The sequence below is a fragment of the Orbicella faveolata genome, unplaced genomic scaffold (assembly GCF_042242905.1).
Source record: "Orbicella faveolata isolate gen_17 unplaced genomic scaffold, um_ofav_v1 contig_47, whole genome shotgun sequence".
Taxonomy (NCBI): domain Eukaryota; kingdom Metazoa; phylum Cnidaria; class Anthozoa; order Scleractinia; family Merulinidae; genus Orbicella; species Orbicella faveolata.
Window position 1 is genome coordinate 1,763,636 of NW_028301577.1, and position 18,050 is coordinate 1,781,685.

Below are 18,050 nucleotides of genomic sequence, written 5' to 3' on the forward strand. Positions count from 1 at the left end.
TTCGGAGCGGAAATTTACAGTAGCAGCTTTCAGCAACTTCACCTCTATCATCAAAAACGTGCCCAATACGTATTACAAAAACAACCATTTGGTCTTAATTACAGTGGCAGAAGTTCTCCTTCGTTTACCAGAAGAAGCACATGACATGGACGATCGTGGTTGTCACTTTCTCACACTCGATTGGCTCCGAATTGGCATCCTCCATTTTTTTGCGTTTGATGAATTCTTTGATGCTCTCCACTGAAAGAAGTTTCGCCTCAAGACCATTTGTTCCTTCAGTCCAAAAGTTCATTATAGGACAGTTCATCCAGATAAGTTGATTTCTTGACGGTGTTTGTTGGCTTCTGATAAAGTTCTGAACTTCTGCATTCAATTCTTTCTGTGCTTTCGGGGGTAAGTTGGCGACTGAAGCAGTTCTGCATACATACATACATACATACATACATACATACATACAACCTTTATTTATACACGATAAAAGACGTCAAAGCTAACAAGCTTGTGGGGTCGTGTACTAATAAGATACATAAAATAACTACAATTTCGCCAGGATATTAAAATTCGCTGTTAGAATGTTCACTTTCATCACTCTTAGGAAAACAAAATTTTGCATTCACGTCATTGACTACCGATTTTGCCGAACGCGTAGGGCCGTAGGGCCGTACGAGTTTTTCCAGCCCTATCACTTCGACGCGTACGGCCCTCATACGGAACCTTTATTCTTAGGTTTTCCAAGGAAATGGCGCGCGGGGCCGTACGGGTCATATGACAAATCCGGCACATATTTTGAGTAAAAGAAAATCGCCAAGGGAAAAATACGGCACCGAAACTGTGGGATGCTTTAGACGAGAGAAAAATATCCATTAAAAGCATTCTTTTTTTAAAGAAAAATCTTTTAATTTGTTTACTGCCACTGAGGTAACAGCTACATTGAATTAGTACATTCTATACACGTTAACTCTTACATTACACACTAAGGCTGCGGGATAAAATATAAAATAAATTACTTGGGATGAGCCACGTTTGACAAAAATAAAAACAACTCATTAGATTTTCTTGGTTATAAAACCTTATATAAGCTTTTCCTTCGCCGTGTAGTTACCTTAGTTTTCTAAAAAATATATATATTTAAATACATTATCAATATTTATCAAAATTCCGTTATCAATAAATTAGTCGTCTAATTTCGTCGTATGTATAAAAGTCTCGTCAAAAATGTTAATGAATGTAAAAATATACTATGCTTCCAACGCTAAAGTGACCTCGTGAGCAAAATCGAAATGACACCACAGTGCAACCGAAATAGAACGAAGAAACCTCGCGTCCAAAAAGTTATACTGAGTATGCTTAAAGGAGTCACGGTACTTTGAGCTATTTTGACCACGTACAAAATTGCCTTTAAATTGAAGGAAACGTGAAAATAGTAGCTTACTAAGGGTGCGTTTCTTTACGAAAATCCAAGATTGGATTCTCAAATCCGAAAACGAATTTTGCGTTTCTTTACTAAACAGATCAATCCAAGATCACTGAAGAATCCACTCTGGGAGTGGATTCTTCGGTTCCTTTGACGCACCATGATCCAAGAGATCTTGGATTAATCTGTTTAGAAATGAAACGCACAATCTGTTTTCGGATTTAAGAATCCAATCTTCGGTTCTCTTAAAGAAACGCACCCTAAGATAGAGAAACACTGAAAAGACAAAAATAAACCATAAAGGAACAAGGATGGTTTAGGATGGAGAAGATGAACACTGATTACAATCAACGAACTTGAAAAATCTAGGCTAACTTTTCGAGATCCGCTAACCGCGACGTAGCTCCTTTAAATCCAAGTCACTATATGTGAAAGTCTGACCGAAGGAGAGTTTCCACCCCTATCTGAGCTTTCTACTAAATTTGTCCTCTTGAAACAAGTGGTAACTGGTCGTAACTTGACCTAAAGTGCACAACAAAGACGTCGCCTTTCACTTGTGGAGTAAGAGGGGCAGTATGTATTCCTAAAGTAGATTCTAATGACTAGCGTCATCACAGCGACATCTCTGACGTCTTGCTTGTAGCCTACGTAGCTGGTGGGATTTCGCGCTCGAGTGCTTTGTTTCAGCGGCGGAGCCTCTTACGAAATTGGCGAAGCCGCGGGAAACTGGTGAATGGTCAAGTAGTTAGAGGTAACTCCTTCACGGTCTCGTCGCTGACGCTGAAACAAAGCTCTTGCACGCGAGATTCTACCAGCTCCGTAGGCTATTTTGGTTGCTTACTTTTCCGTCCAAAATGGAAATTAATTAGTAACAAGTATTAACTTGAAATGACAACTAGCTATAAGTTACTTGAATGTTGGTTTTAAGTTAGAGCTGCGCATTTGTTTGTCTCTATACTGAGGATTATTAAGAGCGATCCTGATCTTCTTTATGTTGTCTGCTACTCGAAACTCGCGAGACCAGCACTCGAACACTTGGCAACTCATTTGACTCGCCTTTAGTGTCATCACCCAGCGGCAATCCCTGGTAAGTCCCGTGATCGACTTCGTCGTCGCTTGGGTGGCTGACTTGCCGCCGATGCTTTTTACGGCGTGACCGACTGCTTGCCGATCGTTTTGTAGGCATTCGCGCCTCGTTCGTGTTCAGATGTTCCGGAGAGTGATGCTGATCTTGAAGTGAGCGCATAGAAGGCAGCGATGGGACGGAGTTCTGCTGCAAAACTCGAATCAACAGAGCTTTCATTTCCGCCACTTCATTTCTCATGTCTTTAACAGTCTCCTCATGTCGGTTGGATACTTCTGCGAGGTCAGAACGTAATCTGGAAGAAAGCAAGAATAGGATTGAACTGTCCATCAAATGAAGAATAAGACGATAGTCTATACAAATCTATACCTATAGAGCTAACTAGAAAATGTCTTGAAAGGATGAAAAAACAGGTAACCAGAAGGGTTAGCTACTCAGGCTCCACTTTGCAAGGAGCTAATCCTTAGAGGTTTCAAAGGCACAGTACAAAAGTGCGCTCTTCGCCAGCTACTGGATACAGCATTACTAATGGGCTAACTCGAAGGCGATTTTCAAGCGGTGGAAGTGAAGAAGGAGGAAAGAGTAAAGCAATTTCATTTTCTTATTGGCATCGCATATTTTACTTCAGTTATACCAAACTTTTTCACTATTTGATTTCGAATAACATACGTTAACCCATAAGGAGAAAAACTAGGCTGCCAACAAGTGTAATTTATAACTTGGATTTGCTGATGTGCTTTTTAAATTTACCTTTCAATTTCTCGCCCCAGGTTCCTGTCCGCCTTGCTCGTTCCATTACTCTTTGCTTGCAGCATTTCATAAACCTCATCAACAACGTCTTTGATCTGATGTGTCATGCGCTCTAGAGTACCTGAGCCTGGCTGCGTGGAGTCATCATCGTAGTACATTTCCTGTTAAATTAAAAATCCAAGACTAAGATTATTGTTATACTTCCTAAGGAATTTCTGGCTCCGGACTCTAATACCGGTTACCGAAAACGCGCGGGCTCTGGGGATGACTTTAAACTGATAAGGAATAAAGTGTAATGAGTGAAGGATGTCACGATTGCGTGAGACAAAGATTTTGTGATAATTTACCTCTGGGGCCAGTCTTTGATGAATAAATCTTCTGTGCATCTCACGACTCTTATCCCCCATGTTTTCTTCCATGTTGAGAATGGTGCTTGCACGCTGCATAGCCGCGTTGGCTTTGGCGTTATCATAGACACGCTGAAACGTGTCAGACATGAGAGCAATGAACAGATTTAACATCACAATAGCAGACACTGCTAGATAAGTTCCACACAGGATTTGTGCCATCAGTCGATCCACTACGAGCAGGGAATCCCAGGGGTAGTTCCCCACGACTGTCAACTGCCACACGGAGTACATGAGGTCGTTAAAGTCCGCCCATCCTTTGCTGTCTTGCCCTGCTTTTTCCATCATCTCGGCGTTCTTTTTACCTCCGAATATGATCCAGAAAGCACACACGTATGGAACGTAAATTTCAAAATAAAGGAATCCAAACTTGAGGGTATCATCTATGATATGTCCGATCATGACAATGAATGGTCCTAAAGTCACAAAACCGCGGAAAACTTTCATCAGTCGAAGCCAGATGAAGATCAAGGCGATCGCGAACACTTTGGGGTGAAGTGAACGCGCCGAGTCATTTTTGAGAACAACCGCAAAAATCCTGGTCACAATGATACCCAGAATCCAGGCATACGTCACCCAGTCAAAATAATTCCATGAATCGTTAAAGTAAGAGATTCCGGAATCAATGATTTCGTTTCGTTCCATTTCGAGGTATTTTCTCTCCTCTGGCCAGCGCGGGTGGCAGTAATGGAGATCTCTGTCAAGCTGGCTGATCCTCCATTTCTTCCATTTTTGATGGAACTTTTTCGACGCTCCGATCTCCAGAAATTCCAGGCAAATAAAATACAAAGTCATCGTACACGCCAGAGTTTCTAAAACAATGCGCCACCAATAGACATCAGGTGGATTGTAATAATCAGAGTCTTCTCCAAGATGGAGCGTCACGCCCAGTGCAGTCCACAGCAGGACAAACAATGCGTGTATGAAGATCATCTTAACTGTTCCACGCCAGCCAAACTGATCCCACTTTACTTCAAGCAGTCGTTTAAACACTGGATGCATAATAAGCTCCATTTGTTTATAATGCACCACGCAGTGCAGCGGAGATCTGGCGCACGACACATACGCGCCTTCCTCGTTGGGTAGGACTGGCTCTAAATGGTTCAAGTAGAAATACTGTCGGCGGTTTCCACGGTCTGTACTGTGGAACTGATCTAAAGCTTCTTTAGCCACAGGAGGCATCTTGGATATCATAAAGGACATCACTGAGCTGCCAGTATTGTCCTGTACACCTGCAGGGGCGCCTTGATCTATTAAATATTTAGCTGTCTCGGACCGATCTGTAAACGAACGTAAAATAAAACATGCATGAGGACTGTATGAGCTAAGTATTTCAAAGCTTACTTCTCTGTATTTATTATTCCACGTTAGGAACTCTATGATTTTAATTTATCTTTGTTCTAAAGCGAAGAAGATGAAAACTGGTTTAAATGAACTTTGCAGAGAGTGACAATGTACAACGGGCAACGCTCCTCAATTTGGTGGATAAGTTTTTTGTCCCCTCCTCCTCTGGGATAGAAATAAAACATGGAGCTACAATCAAGACCTCAATTAAACACTGACATACTCGTGAGCAGCAGACTTCAAGTTAGAATAATTGTCTGCTTTTACAGTAGCTCAGCATGTTAAAAATGCAGTGTTTGGAGATGTCTGTTAATTGAGTTTGAATTGTATTTATACCCTGGTTTTGCCTTAAGTAACAATTTAGGACTACTGATGAAACAGTCAAATACTGACATATAGTTGTAAGTACTATGACAATAACAGCTGAGAAGTATCACAGACATGTTAAGAAATTTTCCAGTCTTAATCCAAGAAATGACCATACCTAGCTCAGCTGCAACTTGCAGAGGAGTACGCTTTTTGTAATCTCTATCCTCCATCCTGCCACCAAGCTTCAATAGAACCTTGAGAGCTTTAGCTGCATCATTCTTCGCTGCATAGTGTGTGGGTGTCTGATTCTCGCCTGTTGTGCATGCATGAAGATCAGCTGTAAGAAAAAATAAAACACATAAATTAGTAAGTGACTTGCAAGGGAATTAAGGTGGGCAGGGAGGCTGTTCTCAAATACTTGCCATGAGGGAACTGACTAATGCAAGTAACTTTAATTCTTTATCCGTTTTTTGTAATAATTGTAACTACAATAAGCATTATAACGACTGAATTATAGTCCAGATTCTCATAGGAGACCACCACATGATGGGCCATTACTGGAGGTTACAAAAACCAAGGGGCCACTATGCCTATTCACTCCAGTAGCCTGATGGTTACTGAGGCCCCATTTACATGGTCTCCAGTACCATCAAGCATTCACATGTGAAAACATAGTCCCTGTAGGCTGAGTCAAAGTTGACCCTGCATGATTATTCATAACTCTTATTGAATAATCAAATGTACAAATATCCCTCTCCCTCGGTCATTTGACCACAGTGGGTTTTGCTGAGTCAATTTTCACTTCTTTGATATGAATTTCTGCTTTTTAAAACCCTAAATCTAGGCATTACATGACACTTGCCACGTCGAGAATTGTCCTGGTTAGGTGAGCCACAGCATTTATACAAAGAAAAGTCGTCCCGCTTCCCAGGGTTACCCTACCTGCTGAGGTGAGACAACTTGTGGTTCATGATCCTCATGTAAACTGTTGGTTGCATTTTGCAAAGAAATAAGCTAAAAGTTACCTTGGCCGGGGTAACTCAGGGGGAGGGTTGTCTCAAGTACCTGAGACCATATAAATGCGGCCTGGCTGGGACTCGGGATTGAATGGCCCAGATTATTGCACTGACCTGGCTATTTATTTTTGTTACCCTCACGGGTTCCAATAGCAATATCTCATGTGTGAATCTAGTAAAAGGGGAGGGGAGACATTTTTTTCCTGGATTTCTAACAAATAGAAACCAACTGTATTAGGAGTGTTGTTGTAGGTAATTCAAGTTTTGTGTGTATAGGGGTGAGATTGTGCTATTGCCAAAATGTTTTTTGGATCTGTCTACCATGAGAACTGTTCTGGAAATCTGACAAACGAATAGCATCCAATCAGGGGAGACGGGAGGGTAGTTATAATATTTCTCTCTTCCTCAAACTGGGGTAAACTCTAGCACTGTTTCTGTAGGACTCTTTCCTCTGAGTACAGAGGTCACAGCAGTCGCCGTATTGGAGACAACAGACATAGCCAAACTGACAAGTGTTGTGTTTGTATGTGCTGGGACAATGACTTAGTATCCCATGACGTAAGGTGTTCCATGGTAGAGGTCCACCTCTACAATGTACATGATCTGAATCATTGGGGTAATTTCCTTGATAAAATGCTATCGATTCAGACAATAAGTGTGCTCCAGTGATTAGCCGATAAACAGACAAGACGATCACAAGATTTATACTAACCTTTACTGCTGACAAGAAATTCCACCATCTCAGGATAATCAACTGCTGCAGCAACATGTAAAGGTGTCCGTCCGTATTCATCCCTTTTATTCACGTCCCCGCCGTTTTCCAAAATAAACCTGGCGACATCCACATGCCATATGCGAGCGACTTCATGCAGTACAGTCTGCCCATACCGATCAGTGAAGTTCACATCAGCGCCTTCCCCAAAAAGACCTTCTATAAAATCGAAATCAAGCTCCTGCTCGCGTTCCAGACTTGCTTTTGCCAGCTGGGCGAAGTAAATAATCAAAGTTCTACTGGCTGCGATCGCAGGATGGATTTGCTCTCCTTGTTTCACGGCTGGCATTGGTTTCATGTACGCATTAGTATCGTACATTGCCAGTCGTTCATTTCCTAAGTCCTCGACATCACTATCCAGTACACAAGTCATTTCTGTTTCCACGTGCGAGATTACTCTCGAGTACATCCCCGATCTGTTCAGCCCGGAAGAGGTTTCCTTCTGCGATCCCCTCATGGAACGCATGTAATCTCTCCATCTTGAAACAACCACCACTTCTTTAGAGACCTTTTGCCAGTTTTCCACTGATTCCGCTCTCTTCCTTGACTTCGTCACATGATTCATTCTGTTCATCTCCATAAAATCACGTCGATGTTCGTAATCGCTACTACCGACCGACGTCGCGGGATGAACTCTCCCGTTTCTTGACATCACGAGCTCCTCGGTGCGATCAATCCTGTTAATACGATTTAAAATTCATACAAATTCAGCTATGACTGAAGTGTCATCTTTAGAACATTGATGCTATGAGAAAATTTTAAACTCTTCTTTGCTTGGTTTTAACTTGTAGTTTACTCAAGGCTAATCTTCCTCTTAGTAACACAACATTCGCGAGTGACGTTCTTTTCTGGTCGCCATTTCGTTGTTATGGCAGACCAAACAGTTTGTTGTTGAGCACGTGACTTTGCAATTTTAATGCAAATTAATTAGATTAAAATTGCAATTTTCTCTCGATTTTCCGCGTGCTTTCCTTCTGCCCAACATAACCATTTGCTGATCAATAATTTTCTTAAAGAACCAAAAAGAAATCAAAAGGAATATCGAATATTAAAAGAGATACTGTTTCTTGTAATGCCAGCCATGTCAAGTTGATTTTCGTTGTAGTACGAGTACAAAACTGGTGTACTTTTTACTCGCGGAAAAGTCTACACATGACAAACTGATCGCATAGAAATTACACATACCTCGCAAAATACCTTCCTCCTGTCTGAAATTCTACTTCAGGGAAAACCATTTTACTAGGAACTATAAAATTTCCCGAATGTAACGTCCAAAAGGTCGTCTGTGGCCAGCCAAGCTCCGAGTGAAATGAAGTGTTTGTTGGGGAACACAGATTTAAATTCCTTCAGTGTAATTAATCAACTGACGACAAACACTTAATAAGGAAACAGAACAAAGGAAAAACAATAGACTTTGTGTGTTCCTCGCAGGTTCAAGCGTGCCATTTTCAGCCCAACTTCGTCACGTGCTCAGCAACCATAACAGCTCTTTATTCTCTCCTTTGCAAGCTTGTAATCGCAGGTAAAACATCCAATTACGCCACGTGGATAGCATGTTATTAAGACTGCTCAGTAATTCTCAGTCTCTGGGGCGGTTTCTTTTCTAGCCCGTCTTGGCCGTTTCTGTAAATACGCAAAACTGTGATCTTATATTCCGTGTACCTCTGAATATTAAGGAGCGCAGTGTTACTGAAAACCAGTTTAATTCGCCGTTACTTTGAACAAACACATTTGAGAAGCTCTCGTGATGTATGTTAAAATTGAATTAATTCTGTTTCTTTTTCGAATATTCTCCAACCAGAATGATTAAGTGTCAGAGTTTAATTGTCTTCTAGATGATTTGTACTCAAATATATATATATATAGATAGATAGATAGATAGATAGATAGATAGATAGATAGATAGATAGATAGATAGATAGATAGATAGATAGATAGATAGATATATATTTGTCGGCTTAGGACAGAAGCATATCACCTAGTAGGTGATATGCTTCTGCTTAGGATTATAGAGCGTGCCTGTTGAGTAGTTTGGTTTTGAAAATGGTACACAAAAGATAGCATAAAAACAGTGAAAGTTTTGACTACAAATATTCTGGTCAGGCAAGAGTTCCAAATTAGATCGCATCTGTATAAAATTCTCTTGGCTTTAGTAATTACTCAGCTACGTTGTAACCCGGACTGAACTAGCTACTGATCATGACGACACCAGAATTTTCCACAATCGATTAGCCTTTTATTTCGGTCTAACCTACAGAACAGGTAATTTTTTGCGTATTTTTTCGCCTAAAATACGCAAAAAAATTACGCCTGTTCTGTAGGCTAATTTCAGTCAGGAGAATTTTAGTCTTTGTCTTGATTTGAGGGCTGTACTTAGCTGCCTACATCGTTAAAAAGTTTGCTTCGTAAAACAGCGTGAAACATAACCGGACAGCTCACATGATTTGGCATGGGTTCTAAAATGTCATGGATTGCTGAAATTTGCATTATTACAGGTAATTTGCCTTCCGAGGCTTGATCAGTTTGACTGGCATGCAAAAAAAAAAAGCGAAAAAGGGAAAAAAAAAAAAATTAAGACCCGAGGATTCGACAGCAAATCTTCAATCCGTTTATGCAGTCCGCCAGCCTTTTATCTCTAAATTTGGAGGACTGAATTTTTTCGCCAATCTAAAAGTACACTTTGAAGGACTTCTGGAAAATCCAGATCACGACGGTAAATGCTCCAAGAATGAGCTGAACGGGTGACACACTGCACATGTAACAGGTTCTTTACCTGTTGCCACGTGTAAAGGATGATAAGTTAATAATACGCATGTGTGCTGTCTGTACACATAAAAGAAAACTGACACTAAATATAGCGAAAACTGAACAGGTACTTGGGCTGAGTTTTCATCCTCTCATCTCATATAGCTGAAGGAGCTAAAGGAAAATGCTTTTCCCTTTCCTCCTCTTGGGCCTTATTATTAGTTTTCACAAAACGAGGGAACATTGACGTGGAAACATTTTTGTCAGCTAGCCTCCAAATGTTCTTGAGTGAGTACAAAGAGGACGGGGCGGGGGGGGGGGGGGGGGGGAGTGAAATGTTCCTGCAAACATTCAGGAGCATTTTTCTTTCCTGTTCAGAAACGAAATTTGCCTGCGGAAAAAATGTCCCGTTTGCGTCCAAAAGTGGATGCAATTTTGGGAAATAAAGTTTCATCGTTTGCTTCGGGACTACCTCTATAAAGCTCCAAAAAGGCATGACTAAACGTCAGCTTTGACGACGGAATTCTTACAGCATGTTTTCATCTGTCAGGACACAGCTAATGAGTACACTGAAGAAAAAACCTTTTGGGGGAAAGAACTACAGGTATGTAATGAAGACATAGTATTGAAGAAGGTTAATGTTAATATAAAGGGAATCAATAACATAACTGACCATAAAAGCCAAAGAAATTGGCCATGAATACACACGTGTTGACAAAACAGTAGAACAGGTTGGAAGACAACCTGTTTTAACCCATTAGAAGCCACGTGTTTTCCAGCGTGATGGTTTAAATCGCCAGTACATCAGCAACAGACAGTCTGTTTAGTGTTATGTGACAGTAATTGTTTTTCTTTTCCATTAGACCAATCGACTGTTGGTTTCCTTATTGAGTGCTCAACTGTCCTAATTAATTTTATTATTTTGCGAATGAAAAAACAAGGTAAAGATTCTCGTTTTAATTACAAACACGCTTTGAGAGACTTTAGGAGAGCTGCAAAGAGTTTGTGTGCAATCGAAACGTGGGTGGTTGTCAGTTGGAAAGTGATTTCAGCGCTTCTAAAATGAATATCTTCAATAGATAAGTGACCTGATGTCGCCTATTCTGACAGAGCACAAAATGCTCTCGCTATAATGCATATATAGAAGCGACAGGGAGGCGATATTCTTCAGTAATGTTGTAGGAATGTTAATGGTGGGTGGCGACATGATAGCGCGGGGAAATTTGCAGTGATCAGTATCCCCTCGGCAGATAAGATTCAGGGACGCGACGCGAGTGAGACTAAACCATTAATACGGTGAGACCGTCTGACTCCGTTCAAAATAAACCATTAGTATGCTTACATAGCAGCACATGGTTGGCTTTTTTTACCCGGGAGTTAGTACTGGAAATACTTCCCTTAAGGAAATAAAGCTCGGGATAAATAATGCATTTGAACAAAAATCGAATGTACTAGCGGATCTCCAACCTGACAAAATAATGCTTTTTCCTTTACCTGCTCCGAGCCATTCGTACACAACTTAGCTTCAGTGAAATAAGTGAATAATGGATGTTTTAAATTGATTTCCGTGCAGCCGGAAAGATCTTCACTGCTACAAGGAGGCCTTGAAATATCAATGCTTGTCCAGTGCGGCGATTTAAGGCGGGGTCTGCATTTTTGAGCGAAGCAGGTTTCATGACTCGAAATCTATCGTTGCCGAAATCTAAGAAGCAGATTACTTCTCTTTTTAAGAGCGACCATAAAGCAGAAATATGTTTAACTTTGTGAGAGATTAAAGCATAATGCGCGGAAAAAAGAAAGCTATTCTTTCCTGGTGAAAGTGTTATGAAGTTCAATAATTTTTTATGGAATTTAGTATTTTTGGTTCGTGATCACCAATCGTTGATCATTTTGAAGCCACTACGTTAGTTTATCAAGAGTACTTAAGATCCAAATAATACCCCATCGATGGTCATGTTTGGGTTCGTCTACTGTCCTTGGTCTGAATCTTCCGCAAGGATCCTGTTTACGTTTCTTGTTCTCTAAATTTTAGTTTGTCTAGTTTCTATTGGTTGTTTAAATAACTTTGTAGTTCGCTTCTGAAAGTCGTGAGAAAATGTTTGGGTTAGTGTCCTGTAAAGATGTTTTATCTGCAAGATCTGTCGTCTCGAGTGGCCCACACATGGCTACCGATATCGTTTTTAAGTGCGTGTGCGTTTGTTAGTAGTAGAAGAAGAAGTAGAAGAAGAAGTTGTAGAAGTTATAAGGAGAACGTGCAAGATAGACTTCCAAGAAATAAAAGCCTCAGAAACACTCTCTCGCTTGGGCGATAGAGGGATTTCTAATACAAGGAATGTCGGCTGGAATGAAACAAGGATTTCGTGTTGTGGTTAAAATAAAAAAAAAAAAGGTTAAGGTCGCAGAAATTAAGATTGCAATAAATTGATATCACAGAGATTAATGACACTCAATAAAATTAATGCGACTGAAAAGAGCACGAGTTTTGTATAATTCGAGTTAATTTCATATTGCGTTAATTTCAAACCTATAGGGAAAGGTAAGCCTGACAAAGGCGCGATTTGATTGACGTTTCTCCCTAGAATGACATTTCTGACCCACGCCAAAATTGACAATTTGTCTGCAATTTAGCTTATCAGAATTCAACTGCCGTTCTTTTCTCTCTCTCTTTTGCATCGTAGACGAAATGAACAGTTACCAGTCGCCTTCTCGGGCCAGGCATTTTCCAGGCTTAAGTTTTTCTCTTTCTTTCCCATAAATCCTTTGTAATACTGAGCTTTCTTCGTTTGCACCCACAGCTCTATTTCTGTCCCTTCTTAACAAGTTAAAGTTATCTTGTAGTCGCATTTTTCCTCAATGTCTATGAAGTCTCCCATCTTTTCGCTTTTCAACAGTTTTTGAAGCGTTTAAAGGCTAGACTCATCAACTGTGTGACTCCTTGGTACGTCCAGGGGCGTAGCTCCCTTTAAGCTAGTAAGCTCGGGCTTACAAACTTTTCTCGGTATATATTTATTTTTTCTTGGAATATTCTTTTTTTTTTTTTTGTTTCATAGAACTAGTTTTCTGGGTGACTTTGTTAAGAAAACGTAGAAGGAAAGAAAATTGCGAAAAAATAAAAACCCACTCAAGGAAACCATCTAAGTGCTCGTGTCCTCAACCTTCTTTTCGGGTTTCTTTCCCACGTCAAGTTCTGTGTTTAGATTAAATGTAATGTGTGCACAAGTGGTTGCGGGTTTTGTTAAAAGTTTTCACTGTTTTATCTAACATGAGAAGCAATGCTTTCGCAGTATTTGTATCGGGTTGAACGTTTTTAGGTATTTGTACAATGTTCGACAAGGCCTGCCCGCTAGACGTATCAATTTTACTTTGCAGAAAGAGGGGAAAAAAACCCGAAAGTAATCACGATAGCGAAAAACTGATTGGTTTCTGACTGGCCGCTTTAAAATGATAAAAACATATAAGACACCTTGAGTTGTAATAAAGCATGAATTGAACAAATCATAGGCCTACTTGACTTCCCCTACCCCCACCATCCCCGGCCGCACCACACTTACAAGGTATGGAACGGGCTTGCAAGCCAAAAATGGCTAGCTACGCTCCCTAAATTTAGACAGTCTCGACGATTTGGTCGATAACCCGGCCGTGAGACGTTTGATTCAGACGCCTTTCGCACATTTAAATCAGTTTTACATGAAAAATGTTGCGTTTATAAGCCAGTTTGTATACTAGGCGTCTTAGCGTCGCGACGAGAATTTCTGACGTCTTCGTCCAAAATGTATAAAAGGAGAACTCTCCCTTTCTCTACATCCAGTTTTCCTCACTTGAGATTGTTCGTGCCATCACAACATTTAACGATGAATTTTTCTGCAATGGCAATGTTGACCTTCACTTTTCTTGTAGTATGCGCTGTTTTGAGTTCCGCAAATTTGGCTGATAGTGGGAATGACACAACCCTGTTAAACTATGTCAAAGAACTTACAGAGGATCTAGGTATTTTACCAGCACACCAAAATGTTCGGTTTACGTTTGACAAAGGTGAGATCAATTTCCACACATTCATTATTTTATAAGGGACTGCTCATCAGAGAAGGAAATTACTCTTGTGGATTTCAAAACTAAGAATTAAGCTCAAAAGGTGCATGTTAATAGCAAAGTTGATTTCAGAACTATAAAAGAAGTCCGAATTCACCTTGTTAAAAATGATCTCAGCCCTGTTTTAATAGGGCTTTGTAGGTTTTTCGTGTTTTGTTCAACTGCCTTCCATAAGTAAAAAGAAAAAAATTGTTTCTTCGTTGTCATTTATATTTCAGATTTTTTTCGTCGAAACACTAACGCTAGCGACAAGACAAAGCTCACAGCAGTCTTTGATACCTTTGCGATCGACGTGGCCAGCACTTTCAAAGTCCAGTTGGCGTTCGTGAAATTTCACAATCATAAGGTCATTTACGATCTTAACATGGAAGAGGAAAGCGGGCTTAGCCAGGCGTGGAACACACGGGGCGTCCCTGAAAACACTACACGTACCACGGACTTGTACGATATTACTTGGATTTTGGAGCAGTGGAAAGAACCAGAAGATCATGCAAAGTTGAAAGTTGACTTTAACATCACACAGTCTGCGTGGAAACAACCTAGAGAATTGGTTCTAAAAACTTGGAGCAAAGCTATCAAAGGTCAAGCGTGGAAACAATACGGACCTGTTTTCCTTCTTGCGTACTTCAAGGGCGTTTCCACGAAGATAACGAGCCCACTTCACAGTGCTGTGAACGCGCACCATTACAAACTTCGCAGTGGCGGTAGAAAACCAACTTGTAAACTTTACAGTTTCAGAGCGACCTTTGCTGAGTTAGGACTGTCCAATGTATTTGTGATGCCAACAAAAACCATTGACTTCTTTTCATGCTATGGTCAGTGTGACGTAACCGGCAGCGTGAACTCGCACCCAAGTTTTGTGTCAACACATGCTTGGATATTGGAAATTGCGAGAAGCAGGCTCTCTAATCCATCAATTCAGAAAATGTACTTAAAATCAAAGTGCGTGCCAACTGCATTACAAGGAATGGACGTCTGGAGAAAGGAAGACGATGGAAGTTTTACACTCCAACATATTCCAGACTTAACAGCAGCAGCCTGTGGCTGCCGCTAATATTAAAGCAGAACTTTTTACAAAGGTTTTGTTGTATTTCAATGACATTTCCAAATGAACTATGACTAGGAAACAGTCTACAGTTTGCCTGGTTTGCAAACTGCATATATTTTAAGCTAATTAGTTACATCATTATTACATAAATAATTTTTCTACCTTTTTTTTCCTCGTTCAATTAAACAAAGAAATTAAAATTTGTTAGGCACATTTAGGAAATTTAAGCAGTCAACAGTTTGCCTGGTTTGCAGACCACACACGTTTAATCTACAGTTAGAGTTTTTTTGCCTGGAAAAAGTTTTCGAAGCTGTATGTAATTAGTGTTTATCCAATGAAAAGTTTACAGCCAAAAAAAAAACAAACAATGTTAAACAAGTTTGTCTCAAGTGGCAATGTTTGAGACAAACTGAACTTGAACACGACACAATCACTGTACAAATGGAGTTCTATAAAGTTTAGAAATTTGTTGGGGGCGTTTTAATACTTCAATAAAGTTATGTTAAATTGCATCTTCTTGTCAAATAATCATTTGGCAAATTTCCTTGTTTATATTGATAATAATAATTATTGTATGGCCCAACAATAAATAAATTATAAGTAAATGGCCCAACAAGCACAGACCCACGCCCTGAAAAGATAGTCTCTTTTCCTACCATATTATTTTGTCCTTTCCAACTAAATATTCCAATACAGTAAAATGAAAGAGTTGATGATCATTTTGTGTCAGACAAATAAACAATAAAACTATTTCCTATGTGCATCCACCATCTGAAAATTAAAGGTTGAAGCAGTAGTTTGATGAAGAGATAGCTTACTTCAACATTTTTTTTCCAATCTGTGTTACAAACAGTTCACTACAATATTTGAAGAGGGTCCATATCAAAAGAAGAAACAAAGATATTAATCTTTTCATCTAACAAGACATTCAACTTGCTTTTAAATTCTGTCAGGAATCCACGTTCTGTGTTGCTGTGTTCACATAAGATCACATGCACTCCCTGTGACACTCCATCAAGTACCTCATGATGGGACATCTCCCCTGTCAGATACACATCTGCTTTAATCCCATGTAGCACACTAGCTCCAGACCCAGCACACAACGCAACAGTTTGAATGTGACTTTGAAGGGGACTTCCTTGTTGAGGCATGTCAGTATGTGCCAAAGCAAGACGAACATGTTTGAGGTTAAGATGGTTTTTGATGCGGTTTATCAACTCAGACAAAGTAACTGGTGAGTGTAAAGTACAAAGCCGTCCTTGACCAGTACCCAAGATTGGAATCTGAAAATGTGTTAAAGTTTTTAATGGAACAAGTGTAAAATGGAACAAATTCTGCTAGGTTTTGCTTCATAGCAACAAACTAACAAAGATCTGGGGGGGGGGGGGGGGACTCCCCCCTAAAAAAATGACAGAACATCTCATTGGAGACTATAAAAAGAAACTCCACAGGATACCAGAATCTTGTTGTAGCAGTTTAATATTTAAGATTTAGTACCCAAGTAATACCAAATCTAACCCCCTAAAAGTTATGACTAGTTGTACCTATCGATAAGTGCCAACGAGTGAATTGAGTTAGTAAACAAGAGTCGATTGGATTTTGTAATATCTATTTGGGATACTTCTAGTATAACAGGTGTTAAAATCAATTTTTTTTAGTTTATGTTTAAATACCATATCTAACCCCCTAAAAGTTATGATGAGTTACAATTACATTGGGGAGTCCCTCCCCAAAGAATAGGAATTTGTAGTGCAGTCCCCCAAGAAGACATATGAGATAATACCCAGAAAAATGAAAAAAGGCAACATGTAATAGATGAATAGGTTACCTGTCCAAGAGGAAACATTTCTGTGTTGCTAGCAGCTTCAGGAAACTGAGATGTCAGCATCTGAAGGGTGTTGACAAGTCCATTCTCAGAGCAAAGAATTGATATCTTTTCTTCAGCTAAGTCAGGTGGTCTGCAAAATAATCACAATTAAGCCTTGAGTGTAAAAATAACATAAGGTACTATAGTGATATTCACTCCATGCGACATCCCTACAGGGTGTTATGAGAATTACATTTACGATGATGGCAAGTCCAAGATGAAACTATGAGTGAAACCATCTGCTAAAAATACTTTGATTTTTTACAACTATCATCAATGTGGGGAGTGTTTTTGTTAAATTCCCCATGTTGTTGGCATTTTACATCGTCAAATACCTCACAAATCAGGACTTCATGGCCTGAGGGTGTCTAACTCCCTGGTCTCTACACTTTTAATAAGGATAATAATCTTCAACATTTTTCACTTTGGCACAGTGTAAGTGTCTTACTGAGTATTTCAAGCATTTTGCCCTCACAAATTTGAATCCAATTCTCACCACAATCTCTTGCAGGGGATTCCTTCTAACCTTGTTATAGTTTCCCACTCAATTCTCTCAACTCCTCCAAGTCCTCTGAGGCTGTCTTGAAGCCTTATTGCTCCATCTGGCTCTTGATTGGTCAACACTCTTGTTACTAGTTTATATTGGCTGGCCCCAGGACTCGACGCTTTTGAGTATTGAAGTGGCTCCACCCTCGCATTTCCCAAACCTGAAGCAAGCCAGTCGTTAACACCGTTTTTCACGGCATCAAAAGCCGTATGTGGAGAGTACACAGCAATTCTGTTTTCGATCATTTTAACAATAATTCTCTCCTTGAACTTGCTAGAAGTGAGGCGCTTTAACGGAGCAAAGATGGGTGGATGATAAGAGATAACCATGTTCACTTCTTTGTCGACTGCTTCTTGCGCCACTTTCTCGGTTAAATCATTCGTGAGAAGAATTGATGTTACAGAATGAGGCTGCGAAGGCTCCACGAGTAATCCCACGTTGTCCCAGTTTTCTGCCAGATGTAAAGGCGCGAACCTGTTTAGCCTCGTGACAACCTCTTTGAGATCCATCATACTATGATAACAAGCTGCTGACGAGTAAATATTCTTAAACAATCTTTTTAGGGTTGCGGACGACCTATAGACGTAAAAATACATGTGTTTGATCGCACAAATCTTTCCAACAAAGAGTCATCCATAGACGATCTCTCGTGGACGGC

The 18,050-nt window shown here is 40.1% G+C and overlaps 3 protein-coding genes across 3 annotated transcripts; 1 reads left to right on the top strand and 2 right to left on the bottom strand.

Annotated features, from left to right (window-relative positions):
- Positions 1-872: 872 nt before the first annotated feature.
- Positions 873-8,457, bottom strand: LOC110057432 (uncharacterized). Its single transcript, XM_020764017.2, has 6 exons — positions 8,282-8,457; positions 7,037-7,773; positions 5,484-5,645; positions 3,596-4,935; positions 3,249-3,409; positions 873-2,793 (listed from the first exon to the last, which is right to left on the bottom strand). Exons 1-6 carry the CDS (start codon positions 8,329-8,331, stop codon positions 2,382-2,384), a joined length of 2,862 nt encoding a protein of 953 aa, XP_020619676.2. The 5' UTR covers positions 8,332-8,457; the 3' UTR covers positions 873-2,381.
- Positions 8,458-13,590: 5,133 nt separating this feature from the next.
- On the top strand, positions 13,591-15,346 carry LOC110056689 (uncharacterized). The gene is made up of 2 exons (XM_020763205.2): positions 13,591-13,873; positions 14,149-15,346. The coding sequence occupies exons 1-2, from the start codon at positions 13,612-13,614 to the stop codon at positions 14,982-14,984; spliced, it is 1,098 nt and encodes a 365-aa protein (XP_020618864.2). The 5' UTR covers positions 13,591-13,611; the 3' UTR covers positions 14,985-15,346.
- Positions 14,999-17,988, bottom strand: LOC110057293 (NIF3-like protein 1). The gene is made up of 3 exons (XM_020763886.2): positions 17,372-17,988; positions 16,807-16,936; positions 14,999-16,261 (listed from the first exon to the last, which is right to left on the bottom strand). Exons 1-3 carry the CDS (start codon positions 17,986-17,988, stop codon positions 15,836-15,838), a joined length of 1,173 nt encoding a protein of 390 aa, XP_020619545.1. The 3' UTR covers positions 14,999-15,835.
- Between the last annotated feature and the right edge of the window lie 62 nt (positions 17,989-18,050).